Here is a 15,000-nt window from a genome sequence, read left to right as displayed (position 1 = left end):
ACCTGGCCGTTGGGGCCCTGGTCCAAGTCCGTGGCCGTCACCTCTAGGACCAGGGAGCCGATAGGGACGTCTTCGGAGACGTCGGCCGTGTAGCTGCCGCTGGGGAACTGGGGACTGTTGTCGTTGATGTCCAGGACGCTCACGTCCACCGTGGCGGTGCCGCTGAGGGGAGGGCTGCCCTGGTCCTGGGCTGAGATCCTCAGGGTGTACCTGGCCTTCTTCTCGCGGTCCAGGGGCCTGGAGGTAGACAGCACTCCTGACCGGCGGTCCAGGCGGAAGTCTCCTGATGGGTCACCAGCTGCAGGAGGAGAGAAGTGGGGAATGATTATTGATTATCACAACATTGGAATATCATTATATTTACATTCCAGAGCAACTTGCGGTATAATACGCTATAAATTCTAGTATCAACAACATACTGTAGCAACGTAGCAGAAATGAAGACTGCTAAGAGCAGATCAACAAGTGTCCAAATCAAGTAAGCTTTCTTTTTTCTTTTTTCTTCAAAGTCAAATTCAATTCACCTCAAATATAAGAGGGAGGTAGGTGAGAGATTCTAATGCCAATTCATGCAAACCATACATGGCACACCCGTGATCTTGTGTGCAACATTACAATATTGGAACCTGTGATAATCATGTTAACATTCTGAATGTACATTCACGGTGGCGGGATACAGTACATCACACAAAACATAATGTGACACATCAAAAGACATATATGCTAATCATGGATCATGGTAACATTCTCATGGGAATTCACCGCAGTAGGTGAGATACAGTACATCACACAAAACATACATGACACATCAAAAGACGTTCTCTCACCCGTGATCATGTAGTTGACCTCTCTGCTGGCTCCCGTGTCCCCGTCGGTGGCTCTGAGGGTGAAGAGAGACGCCGGTTCCTGGTTCTCGGGCACCTCCAGGCTGTAGTAGAGCCGTCCGAACGCGGGGGCGTTGTCATTCTCATCCAGTACTTTGATCCTCACCGTGGTCTTGGCATAGTTTGGCGGCAGGCCTCCGTCTTTGGCATATACTGTTGAACCAGAGGGGCAGTATGTTAATAACACCACACGCGTTGTCCCTAACTAAATGTAAAAACGACATGTGTTGTCCATAACTAAACATGAAAACGACACACGTTGTCCATATCTAAACATAAAAATTTACACGCATTGTCCCTAACTAAACATAAAAACGACATTTGTTGTCCATACCTAAACAAAAACTACGTGTTGTCCATAACTAAACATAAAAACGACACGTGTTATCCATAACTAAACAAAAAACTACAAGCGTTGTCCCTAACTAAACATAAAAACTACACGCATTGTCCCTAACTAAACATAAATACTACATGTGTTGTCCATAACTAAACAAAAATTACACACCTTGTCCATAACTAAACATAAAAACGACACGTGTTGTCCATAACTAAACAAAAACTACACGCCTTGTCCATAACTAAACATGAAAACGACACGTGTTGTCCATAACTAAACATAAAAACGACATGTGTTGTCCATAACTAAACATAAAAACTACATGTGTTGTCCATAACTAAACATGAAAACGACACGTGTTGTCCATAACTAAACATAAAAACGACACGTGTTGTCCATAACTAAACATAAAAACGACATGTGTTGTCCATAACTAAACATAAAAACTACATGTGTTGTCCATAACTAAACATAAAAACTACACGTGTTGTCCATAACTAAACATTAAAAACTATGTGTTGTCCATAACTAAACATAAAAATGACATGTGTTGTCCATAACTAAACAAAAACTACACGCGTTGTCCATAACTAAACATGAAAACGACATGTGTTGTCCATAACTAAACATAAAAACGACATGTGTTGTCCATAACTAAACATAAAAACGACATGTGTTGTCCATAACTAAACAAAAACTACATGTGTTGTCCATAACTAAACATGAAAACGACACGTGTTGTCCATAACTAAACATAAAAACTACACGCGTTGTCCATAACTAAACATGAAAACGACACGTGTTGTCCATAACTAAACATAAAAACGACACGTGTTGTCCATAACTAAACATAAAAACGACATGTGTTGTCCATAACTAAACATAAAAACAACATGTGTTGTCCATAACTAAACATAAAAACGACATGTGTGGTCCATAACTAAACATAAAAACGACACGTGTTGTCCATAACTAAACATAAAAACGACACGTGTGGTCCATAACTAAACATAAAAACAATATGTGTTGTCCATAACTAAACATAAAAACGACACGTGTGGTCCATAACTAAACATAAAAACGACACGTGTTGTCCATAACTAAACATAAAAACGACACGTGTGGTCCATAACTAAACATAAAAACGACACGTGTTGTCCATAACTAAACATAAAAACGACACGTGTTGGGGCGACAGGGTGGCGCACCACGTACAGCACTGCGGTGCAACACCCGGGTTTGACTCCCATTTGCCGAATGTCTTCCCCCGTCTATCCTCCCATACTTCCTCTCTCTCTCTACCGGACTGCCCGGAAAAAAAATAATAAAAATATATTTAAAAAACTGTGTTGTCCATAACTAAACAAAAACTACACACGTTGTCCATAACTAAACAAAAACAACACACGTTGTCCATAACTAAACAAAAACTACACTTGTTGTCCCTAACTAAACATGAAAACTACATGAATAGAATAGAATAGAATAAAAATACTTTATTCATCCCGAGGGAAATTTGGTACTACAAATCGCTCACAGTAAACATTTAGGTAGACAAAACAAAAGTCACGAATAAGAATAACAATAAGCCTAAGTGCGTTTAGATTTCATTCTACAAAGTTTTCGAACAGACTTTTTTTGGATTAAACCAAGTTGTATGGATGTCGCGACGTGATGGACAGTCTTTCCCAATCTTGAAGTAACTATACAGTCTAATATCACTGGCTGAGCTGACACCGCTTTCTTTGCTAATGATGATAACGTGCGTCTCCCACACTAAGGGACTCTCTGTCAACTAAGCTGCAATTACAGCTACTCACGAGATGAATCACCATTCAACATTGCCGGAGGCCATTTTATCATGTATTTCTTCATTACCACAGATGCTACAGATAGATTTGGCTACTGAATGTATTTTCTTTTTTATTAATTTGCATTAATTGAACGATTTAAATAATTAAAATCGTTTAATCGCTTGACAGCCCTAATAAAAACACAACGTGTGTTCATAGCACACAAATGGTAAAACCGGGTTGTCTCTTTTTCTCTATTTTGAAACACATCTGTATGTATTTAGTTATTTAGGACAGCACATCCTGTGTTATCTCAACACATCTCAGTGTTTAGTTTCTGAAAGGCATTCAAATAAAACCAGCACGAGAGAGAGTTGTCTGAACGAACACCCTGGACTGATACGTCCAGAAACTGCCAGCTCCCCGGTGCAAGTTTTATTGATGATCATTACGATGTGTCAGGCAGTGGCAGAGAGGAGGGGACGGGGAGGGGACGAGGAGGGGCCGGAGACGAGGAGGGGACGTCAGTACCTGTCACAGTGTAGTCTTCCTGGAGCTCCCTGTCCAGCGCCTTGGTGGTTGTTATGATGCCGGTCACCGGGTTGATGTGGAAGCCCTCGTCTGAGATGCTTCCATATGTCACGTGCCCATTGGCCCCTACACACACACACAAACACACACACACACACAGTCACTACGCTGCAAGAGCAACGTGAGGGGGGGGGATCAACCATTTATCCGTAACATGTGTGTATAGGCTGGACCGAATTTCCTCGCAGGCACAGGGGGAGAATAAAAAAAACAATTCCTAAGAGTACTGGTGAATATACACAATAAAAGCTGTATACAGGTGAATATACACAATAAGAGCTGTAAATACTGGTGAATATACACAATAGATTTCTGTCACGTAAACACAGTGGTATGCCATTATCTTTTTTGTTTGTTTGCAGTTTGTTTTGCCATCTAAGCAGTTTGCCGGCGATGCACCCACCCCCCCCCCCCCCCCCCAATGGGTGCCAGATTGCGTGCTAACAGAGAGAGAGCCCGGTCTGGCACCCTCACCTGTTTACTCCACTAATTGCTCCTGGAGAGAGAGGTTTATAATCCTTCTGCTTTATGGGCTCCTGACTAACGCCAGCGGAATGCGATGGCCCTCCTCCTCCTCCTCCTCCTCCTCCTCCGCCCGCCCCCCCCTCCTGCGTGGTCTTCAATTAAAAGCAACTGTTAATGTCCGCGATGTGAACATACGTTCGGCACATGCCGGCTGAGGCGGCATGGCGAAGGAATCGAGGGGCGTTTTTTTGGCAAACACTCTCTGGCAATCTGACTTCTGAGAGCACAGTTTAGACACGTATTGGCATTTAAATGTGTCTGCGGGTGTCATTATGTAATGTTGATATACAAACAGCCTGGAGGGGGGGGGGGGGGGGGTCTCAGATACGGACTGTACGACTGTCGATCCAGCATCACTATGTCGGTTCACATTGTGCGTCACGTAAGTCTCAGAAATCTCATAAACTATATGTACAAGTGCTTTGGAATTCTTCTTTGTGTATCTCAGTCTTCTATAACGAGTGTCACAAGAAAGAAAGAAAGAAAGAAAGAAAAATAAACAATAAAAACAGCATAATATGAGTAATGAGTATACACAGGATGGATTAATATACACAGGATGTGATAACATGGAGCATTATCACATCTCATGCCAATTTTGCACTTACCACCACGTGCCTTCCTTCCTATCTCACTGTATGTGACTCACCTTGGTCCAGATCGGAGGCGGACACCGCCAGCACCGTGGATCCTGGCGGCTGGTTCTCTGCTATCTGGGCCTCGTACCGGCTCTCCTGGAACCAGGGCGCCTCGTCGTTGACGTCGATCACGTGGACGCGCAGCAGCTGGCTGGACGAGCGCCGCGGCGTCCCGTGGTCCTCGGCCACCAGGGTCAGGTTGTAGACGTCCTGCTGCTCGCGGTCCAGCGCTTTGGAGATAGACAGAGAACCTGCGGAGAGAGGAATTATTATTATTAGGGATGTCCGATATTATCGGCCTACCGATATTATCGGCAGATATCGGCATTAAAATGTGATATCGGAAAATATCGGTATCGGTTTTAAAAAAAATATATAAATTTTTTATTTTTATTTTTTAACATTTCTATAACCTTTATTTACCCAGGCAAGCAAGTAAGAACAAATTCTGATTTAATTTATTGTCAAAAGTATGCATAATGTTATGTTAATTCCACAACAAGGCATATGTAATGTTAATTACCTGAAATTATTGTGTTTTTTGGGGGGGGGAAACCCTGCATATATCGGTATCGGTTGATATCGGTATCGGAAATTAAGAGTTGGACAATATCGGTATATCGGTATCGGTAAAAAAGCCAATATCGAGCATCCCTAATTATTATTATTATGACTACACGTGGGATATAAAAGACACATGTCCCATCACACCTTGCGTTATTCCGAGGGAGCGATTACGCCGCTGGCAACTGTGGAAGCGTGATATCAAAGGCCTTGGGGCGAGAAGGCCACAGTTCCCCCCCCCCGCTTGGAATGTGACCAAATACTTCTGGAGGGAGTCGAATCAAAAGAGGTGTGAAAAAGCTGTCGTGTGAGCGCAGAATCAGCACCACGGCGCTCCCCCCCTCCCCCCCCGACAACCGGGCTCTGCCTACCTGCTACCACCCTGAAACAGCCGAGCAGCCCTAACTATCTGGCCGCAGTTTACGAGTTTTTCCACTGGAGAACGGCGCAGCCATCAAGAGAGCGGCAGTAAACACGCGCTCTAGACACGCAACAGTCAGGGCCTGCCGTGCTCTGTAGAAATTAGGGGCACCCTAGCCTTTTCATTATCCTGCCCTGAGAGGTTACAGCATTGATTCAATTTCTATTTCATGCTTTAAAATGAGCCGCAACCGTAAAAGAGAGAGCAGATCGCAGGGGGGTGGGGGAAGAGGGAGGGAAGGGGGGTGGCAGAACAACTGGGGCTGTTATGGTTCTGCTTTAACTCTTTCTCTTTTCCTTTTTTCTCTTGTGTGTGTTTTCTCTTTGTATCTCACTAGCTCTGAGATAACTTGCCCCTAAGCCTTTAATCTGGTAGGAGTTACTGGCTGGAATACTTTCAGCAGAGTTTGACTCCTCTGTGATCCAGCCGTAAGCCTGGTCACTGATAACACATGGGCAGTGGGAGAGAGAGAGGGAGAGAGAGAGAGAGAGCAAGAGAGAGAGAGAGAGAGAGAGAGAGAGAGAGAGCGAGAGAGAGAGAGAGAGAGAGAGAGAGAGAGAGAGAGAGAGAGAGAGAGAGGGAGAGAGAGAGAGAGAGAGAGAGAGAGAGAGAGAGACTCGGGAAGAAGGTTCTTTCTTTTTGGATGTTTCCAATTCCTCACTGGTGCGTACAGCAGGGGCACATAGGGTCAGGGCCATGGAGCCTGTGCCCCAGTCTGAGGGGGTGAGCCAGGGTGAGCTCGGTCCCCAGCGGAGTGGGAGCTGCAGCCGGCACCCGTCAGGCGGGGCGGCGACACACCAAGCGGTTCTTCTCACACACACACACACACACACACTGGAGCTCATTCATCATCACACCATGATGCTTTATTCAGGGAGACTGTTGTCTTTAGCAGGAAAGCAATTCACCTCAGGCAGAGGGAGGGAGGAGAAGAAGAAGAAGAAGAAGAAGAAGAAGAAGAAGAAGAAGAAGAAGAAGAAGAAGAAGAAGAAGAAGAAGAAGAAGAAGAAGAAGAAGAAGAAGAAGAAGAAGAAGAAGAAGAAGAAGAAGAAGAAGAAGAAGAAGAAGAAGAAGGAGGAGGAGGACCACGCTCCCCACCATATGTATATTTCTCTCCCACCCACCCACCCGCCCCCTCCTATTGTACAGTCCCCTCCCCATCATACTCTGTCAGGATCTATGGGTAACAGTACTGTATATTTGCATATCGTATATGTCACAAATGTAACAGTACTAAATACCTGTATGTCATGTATGTCCCTATGCCATAAATGTCATGTATGTTGTGTATGTCATAAATGTCGCTATGAATTGAAAATGGGGGACCCTGATGTAAACAAGACAAACGTCTTTCTCTGGTCTGCATCCCCTTAACAATTGTGTGTATTGAGCCGTACTGTATTGTACCCATTCTGCAATCTGTTAAATAACGTTTTCATTCATTCATGATAAAGAGAAGGAGGATAAAGAGAATAAAGAGAAGGAGAATAAAGAGAAGGAGAATAAAGAGAAGGAGAGGAGAAAGAAGAAGAAGGAGCAGGAGAAGATGGAGCAGGAGAAGAAGGAGAAGAAGAATGAGAAGAAGAAGGAGCAGGAGAAGAGGAGAAGAAGGAGCAGGAGAAGAAGGAGAAGAAGGAGCAGGAGAAGAAGAAGAGAAGAAGAAGAAGAAGAAGAAGAAGAAGAAGAAGAAGAAGAAGAAGAAGAAGAAGAAGAAGAAGAAGAAGAAGAAGAAGAAGAAGAAGAAGAAGAAGAAGAAGAAGAAGAAGAAGAAGAAGAAGAAGAAGGAGGAGGAGGACCACGCTCCCCACCATATGTATATTTCTCTCCCACCCACCCACCCGCCCCCCTCCTATTGTACAGTCCCCTCCCCATCATACTCTGTCAGGATCTATGGGTAACAGTACTGTATATTTGCATATCGTATATGTCACAAATGTAACAGTACTAAATACCTGTATGTCATGTATGTCCCTATGCCATAAATGTCATGTATGTTGTGTATGTCATAAATGTCGCTATGAATTGAAAATGGGGGACCCTGATGTAAACAAGACAAACGTCTTTCTCTGGTCTGCATCCCCTTAACAATTGTGTGTATTGAGCCGTACTGTATTGTACCCATTCTGCAATCTGTTAAATAACGTTTTCATTCATTCATTCATTCAGGATAAAGAGAAGGAGGATAAAGAGAATAAAGAGAAGGAGAATAAAGAGAAGGAGAATAAAGAGAAGGAGAGGAGAAAGAAGAAGAAGGAGCAGGAGAAGATGGAGCAGGAGAAGAAGGAGAAGAAGAATGAGAAGAAGAAGGAGCAGGAGAAGAGGAGAAGAAGGAGCAGGAGAAGAAGAAGAAGAAGAAGAAGAAGAAGAAGAAGAAGAAGAAGAAGAAGAAGAAGAAGAAGAAGAAGAAGAAGAAGAAGAAGAAGAAGAAGAAGAAGAAGGAGAAGAAGAAGGAGAAGAAGGAGCAGGAGAAGAAGGAGCAGGAGAAGAAGAAGGAGAAGAAGGAGAAGAAAGAGCAGGAGAAGAAGGAGAAGAAGGAGCAGGAGAAGAAGAAGGAGAAGAAGGAGCAGGAGAAGAAAGAGCAGAAGGAGAATAAGGAGCAGGAGAAGAAGGAGAAGAAGGAGCAGGAGAAGAAGAAGGAGAAGAAGGAGCAGGATAAGAAGAAGGAGAATAAGGAGAAGGAGGAGAAGGAGAAGGAGGAGAAGAAGGAGAAGAAGGAGAATAAAGAGAAGGATAAGGAGAAAGGGGAAGAAGGAGCAGGAGAAGAAGAAGGAGAAGAAAGAGAAGGAGAAGAAGGAGGAGGAGAAGAAGAAGAAGAAGAAGAAGAAGAAGAAGAAGAAGAAGAAGAAGAAGAAGAAGAAGAAGAAGAAGAAGAAGAAGAAGAAGAAGAAGAAGAAGAAGAAGAAGAAGAAGAAGAAGAAGAAGAAGGAAGAAGAAGGAAGAAGAAGAAGAAGAAGAAGAAGAAGAAGAAGAAGAAGAAGAAGAAGAAGAAGAAGAAGAAGAAGAAGAAGAAGAAGAAGAAGAAGAAGATGATGAAAAGATGGCCATCCCTCATCCAACAGCTTTTGGAGGGATGGGTTCCATAATAATAACTTAGCGGTGCTCTCTGTTGTGGTCAGAGCGTAATACCAAACTAATGAAAGTAGAATGTGCGTAGAGTTCCGCCCGGTTCAGCAGGCCCCTGGAACGGGAGCCAACAAGGTACTCAGAGGATCAACTCTATCATTACTCTGACAAATCACCAGTGTGGCGGGAAAACACACACACACACACACAAGAAAAAAACGCTTCAAGATGTACGAACGCACGCTGCTAGGCCGAGCGGCAGTGACACACACATCACCGATCCTGACTGTTTCCAGTCCCCTAGCCCGGTCTGGTGTGGGGGAGGGGGGGGTAGGGGTGTGTGGGGGGCTGGGAGAGGTGAGGGGGTGGGGTTAGAGGGGGCGGAGTCAGGGGCTGACGCGTGTCTCGCACAACACAACAAGTCCTGTGGGACTTAATAGCCTGAGGTCAGAATTAACAGAGTCACGCAAACACACAAACACACACATGTACACACACATGTACACACACACACACACACACACACACACACACACACACACACACACACACACACACACACACACACATACACACACACACACACACACACACACACACACACACACACACACACACACACACACACACACACAAACACACATGCACAGGCAGAGAAACACTCGCATAAACAACCGTAACTGATCCCTCCTCTAATGGCTCCCAGAAGCCTGAGCAGAAGGTTCTTTGGTCTTTCATGGGACTAGATGCATATAACTACAGATGATGGGCTTTGTGTGTGTGTGTGTGTGTGTGTGTGTGTGTGTGTGTGTGTGTGTGTGTGTGTGTGTGTGTGTGTGTGTGTGTGTGTGTGTGTGTGTGTGTGTGTGTGTGTGTGTGTGTGTGTGTGTGTGTGTGTGTGTGTGTGTGTGTGTGTGTGTGTGTGTGTGTGTGTGTGTGTGTGTGTGTGTGTGTGTGTGTGTGTGTGTGTGTGTGTGTGTGGCTATTGGCAGGGAGCCGTGTCTGGCCTCTGAATGAAGGGAATATGTCCAGAACGGTGAAGCAAGAGTGTTGAAATCAAACCAGAGAGGACCGTTACAAGGCTTTGTGTGTGTGCGCGCGCGCGCGTGTGTGTGTGTTAGTATCTGAACATGTAGAAAAGGCGGGGCTTAAATATCTATAGACCAGATTAGTGGTGGTGTCCCGCCCCTCTGGTTCAAAATACCTTCCCATTTTGACATTGTGCATATGTGCTTCAGGGAATACTATTCTTTTTTTGTATATGTTGGAAACAAATACAACTGCCGCAGATAATGATAATTGTGTATTCAGAGGAAGTTCTACCCTTTTCAGCAGTCACCTTCAAGTATCAACAACAAACGCTGGCTAGCTTAGGTTTCATTTGGAAATACTTTTAGTCAACACTAAGCTAGGCTCCAGCAGATGGTTAGCATGGCGGTTGGCTAGCTACCTAGCTATGACGCAGTTTGTAGATAAATTAAACTACATGTGTGTTTCTAGGAAATACATGTAAAAAAAAAGAATGGTCTCAACAGATAAGTAGAACTATTAATGCTGATGATTCTTTGAGCAGATTATACGTTGTTTACTGCAAATTATAATACAGTCTACATTGTTAGAAGCGCCACTTCACCAAAAAAAACAAGGCCGATTTGTTTTGCACATAATCTCACACACATCCAAACGCTCTAATCGGTGTTCCACACATTAATTTAGTTTGACAGTTATTGAGAGTAAATCAGTTTGAATAAGGCCACCAGTGATGTCATCGGGGACATTGAATCCCTGGTGCTGTACACAAGGATGCAATGTCCCTCATGACATCACTGGTGGCAACATTCAAACTCATTTTACTCTCAACAACTGTCAAAACTAAATGAATGTGTGCAGCTTTTGGACGTGTGTGAGATTATGTGCAAAATAAATCATCCTTGTTTTTGTGCCTCTGGAACCAGGGGACGGGGGCCAAACGGCACGTCACTCCTGCGGTCTATAGGAGCCTTCCCAGAGAGAGGACTTACCAGCGTTGGGGCTGAGGCTGAACATCCCCGCAGCGTTGCCCGACTGGATGCTGTAGGTCACCCGGCTGTTCTCGCCTTGGTCCGCGTCTCTGGCCATGACGTACAAGGCCACGAAGCCCACCGGCTGGTCCTCCATCACGCTGACCGCCGTCGGCGAGCTGAACACCGGCGCGTTGTCGTTCTCGTCCGTCACGAACACCCTCGCCGTGACCGAGCCCCAGCGCCTCTGGCTGGCGTTGAGGGCGGAGTCGGTCGCCTGGACCACCAGGACGAGAGAGGAAGTGACCTCGTAGTCCAGTCCCCGGGCCAAGGAGAGGATCCCGGTGGACGGGTCGAGGGTCAGCAGGTCAAGGCCGTTCGGCCACTGGTGTCGGATGGAGTAGCTCAGCTCGCTGTTGGGCCCGCTGCCGTCCCTGTCCGTGGCCTGGAAGGTGTAGATGGAGGAGCCGGACGCTATGTTCTCAGGAATGACGATGGTGACGGGGTCCTCTGGGAACTGGGGCGCGTGGTCGTTGCTGTCCTCCACGTCGATCTCCAGCTGCACCAGAGTGCTACTGGGAAGAGCCTGGGAGAAGTCGTCCACCTCGATCTGCAGGGTGTAGCGTGCGTCCCGCTCGTAGTCCAGGGGCTGAGCGAGGTACACGTCTCCGGTGAGACGGTCCACCGCGAAGGTCCCGTCGCGGTCTGTGCCCCCGACCACCGTGTAGGTCACCTCGCCCGCCTCCCGGACCCCTCTGTCGTGTAGCCGCACCGAGCCGATGATGGAGCCAGGCTTGGCTTCCTCCACGGAGTTGAAGGATATGGGGAATAAGTTGGTCTTAGAAGTAGGTCTGATCAAGCTTAGCACCTGTAACAAAGAGAAGTCATCTCAATGTGAGCATTTGAGGAATACTGAAATCAAGGTAAGACATTTCCTTTTTTCTGTCCTTGTGACTGATTTGGTTGCGACTTCATCAAAACCCTCGATTGAAAGGAATAAACGTTCACAATGTGAGAATTATGATACTCTTGCTATACAACAAGCTGCAGTTCCTTTTATTATGTCTGCCAGGTGGTATGCCTGGGGAGATTATGCATGGTTGTGTCTGTCTGTGTGTGTGTCTGTCTGTGTGAGTGTGTATGTTTATCCACAGCTAATCTCACAAACTACAGGGCCGTAATGAATGAAATGTCGCACCTAGGCTGACATCAGGCCAAGGACCTGAATCCTTGTATAGTTTTCAAATGGAGCAATGACTAGTATTTGATTTGATTTGATTGCCACATTTGTCCATTGAAATATTACAGTATAAAGTAACACCTTTTGCACACAAGATGGCGATACTACAAACCTCTCTGGCTCCTGTTTACAACATGCCATAGTCACGTGAACCTATTGTCATTAGAAATGTTTTGTCCTTATGTTCTTTCCTTTGATTCACCTTTTTGTATAAGCTGGTTTTTCATTGAGTTAACCCTCTCTCGCGGCACTAGACATGTTTTGCAAAACATTAAATATCTTTGGAACCGTTCTTCGCAAAGACTCACTTTAAATAGCATCCGAATTAGGAGATTATCTTCTCTCCGTCAACAATGAAGCTATATCTCTCCGTTCAGCTGTATCTATCTATCTATCCATCCATCCATCCATCCATCCATCCATCCATCCATCCATCCATCTATCTATCTATCTATCTATCTATCTATCTATCTATCTATCTATCTATCTATCTATCTATCTATCTATCTATCTATCTATCTATCTATCTATCTATCTATCTATCTATCTATCTATCTATCTATCTATCTATCACTCTCACATCCTCAAAGACAGATAGACACGTTGCGAAGTAGTGGATTCACCTCTTGGTGTAGCGGTCTGTGTTGCTGCCCGCGGTGTGGGAGACCGGGGTTCGACTCCCACTCGGGGCATCGAAGTTTGAGGTGACGTTGTCACAACCGTTACACAAGTACAGTAATAGCTGCCATACCAGTGTGTTACCCCTTCAGAAGCATTTATATAGACATTTTAAGATAAATGAATACCGTGATATATACCGTTACCGTCTATCCTTCAAATCTATCTATCTATCTATCTATCTATCTATCTATCTATCTATCTATCTATCTATCTATCTATCTATCTATCTATCTATCTATCTATCTATCTATCTATCTATCTATCTATCTATCTATCTATCTATCTATCTGTCGCTGAGTTTTTAGCCTATAGCCAATGGCAATGCTAGAAATGGTCACATGGGCTGGGAGAATCAATGGAAGATTCCTATAGTTTCTAACACTTGATACTGACTACTGACTAAAGAATAAGCTCAGAATTGGCTAAAATATAACACTATGTCCAGGAGAACCTGTGTCTATGTAGGCTTTAAAGGGTTAATTGAGAAATAATTGCGTGTTAAGCTGATTGATAAATGTGTGGGAATGAGTGCGCATGTGTATGCTGGAACTAATCACCAAAGTTCAGCCAGCGTTCCTAGACAGACGGAGAAGCTTGTGACACATGAGTGGAACGAAGAAATGAAGCGTGCGAATGGCGCAAGGGAGTTGGTTGAATTCTCTGCCATTGCCCTAATACAAGAACCCACTCATTGTGAACACCCATGGACTGTGTTTATTTAGAAAACGAGTAGTTGTTTTGCCACTGGACCAACCAACCTATTAAAAAAAAAACTTGAACTACTATCAGATCGACCACTGGCAAGTCGCACCACTCAGGAGGGAGCATCAGCCAGAGCGGGCGCCGGGTCTGAGACCTTATGTATTGATTTGGTAAGCTAACCCCTAGTGTTATTTCTCTTGTTTTCTTTGAAAACCAGACCATTTATTCAGTTTTCGTCTTTTCCTCAATACTACACTTAATGTCAGGGCTAGAGCTCGGTTTGCCAAACCACATACCCCGAGGCTGCTCTAGTTCGTAACATTGAAGTATTTCCAATGTTGACTATTTGGCGAAACAAGGCGGCTGCTCTGGCCAGAAATCGTCACTCTCAGGCCTCTACGGTGTCAGTGACGACTTAACGTTTAGCAGCCCACTAGACTCTCTTGAAATCAACAGGTTGTCAATTCAACCAGAGAACGTGATTTCCACTGCTGTGATGGCTTTCAAGTGTAAACAGGCAAAAAAAACACAATTTCCCTCATTTCATTGTATTTTAATCTTTTAATCCTCTCTCCTGCTGTGGTCCATTGTCATGCCAGTCATCTGTGTGAGTTGCCATTGCATTGTGCGGCCTGTTGTACGTTCCTGGCCAATGAGAGGCCCAGGGTTGTGTGTTTGATTTGATTTGGGAGGGACACTTAATATGCGAATGCATGAAGTGCACAAGCAGAACAGTTTTTTTGCACACATTTGAGTGTAAATACAGTTATTTTGTACTGTACTGTTTTTAATTAACCTCCTGAACTGATGCATTTGGCCTACATGTGCACTTTCTGCATACAAATGGATAGCAAATTGGGTCCAAAAGCCCATACCAAAAGAAAAAAGATTCAAATTAAATAGCCTACATGTGTGCCTGTGACTTTTCTATATGGTCACTGATATGTGAGATTTAAAACACGTTTGGTTCTGCTTATGAGACGGTCAGGCCAAGAATAAAGACAGATAAAAGAAGCAGGATGACTTCATGGTCAATTCCACCCACTCGCTCTCATGCTAGAAAAATCCATAGGCTGCTACAGCGATGTTGTGAATTATAATACTAGAACTACAGTTTTCACTCTCCCTTTTGGTAGGGACAATTAGTGTTTCCGTGACTACGCCTATGGGTTAGGACCAACATGTGGCAAAAGAGTATGCAGGGAACATTGATCTGTTCATTTAACCGTGATCACAACAATCTGATCAGAGAAAGTTGTCCTTCATAATATACTAGAATAGTTAACTCACTGGGATGCCTGATTGAGACCTCATTGTGGCCTCGGCTTGCATTTCTGATAGCAGGCAGGCATTTTTAAAGGCAGGCATTTGCCAATGAATTTACAATGCAAACCAAGGTAGGCCAATACCATAACCTATGGAACAAGAGAAACACCTTGAGAATACAGTCACAATCTAACAGATATTCATCATAGAAACCACAAAGATATATTCTGCTGCCTGGCGGTGATTTGCGCTCTACTGAGCGCGTCCTTCTAGTTCATTTATTTCTTTTACC

General features: G+C 44.5%; 1 protein-coding gene across 1 annotated transcript in view; it reads right to left on the bottom strand.

The window, feature by feature from the left end:
- dchs1a (dachsous cadherin-related 1a) overlaps positions 1-15,000 on the bottom strand; it is a gene marked incomplete at its 5' end in the record, with an annotated part of 147,310 nt that overhangs the window by 11,793 nt on the left and 120,517 nt on the right. The window contains 6 exons of the mRNA XM_084310459.1: positions 1-298; positions 828-1,037; positions 3,549-3,674; positions 4,783-5,022; positions 10,841-11,687; positions 12,172-12,182. The exon at positions 1-298 is cut by the window's left edge and continues 569 nt beyond it. Coding sequence (XP_084166585.1) covers positions 1-298; positions 828-1,037; positions 3,549-3,674; positions 4,783-5,022; positions 10,841-11,687; positions 12,172-12,182 — 1,732 coding nt within the window. The remainder of the gene's footprint in view (positions 299-827; positions 1,038-3,548; positions 3,675-4,782; positions 5,023-10,840; positions 11,688-12,171; positions 12,183-15,000) is intronic.

Source organism: Notolepis coatsorum, assembly GCF_963971535.1.
Source record: "Notolepis coatsorum genome assembly, chromosome: 1".
NCBI classification, from domain to species: Eukaryota; Metazoa; Chordata; class Actinopteri; order Aulopiformes; family Paralepididae; genus Notolepis; species Notolepis coatsorum.
Note: the sequence above shows the minus strand (reverse complement) of the source record. Positions and strands in the feature narration are given on the sequence as shown.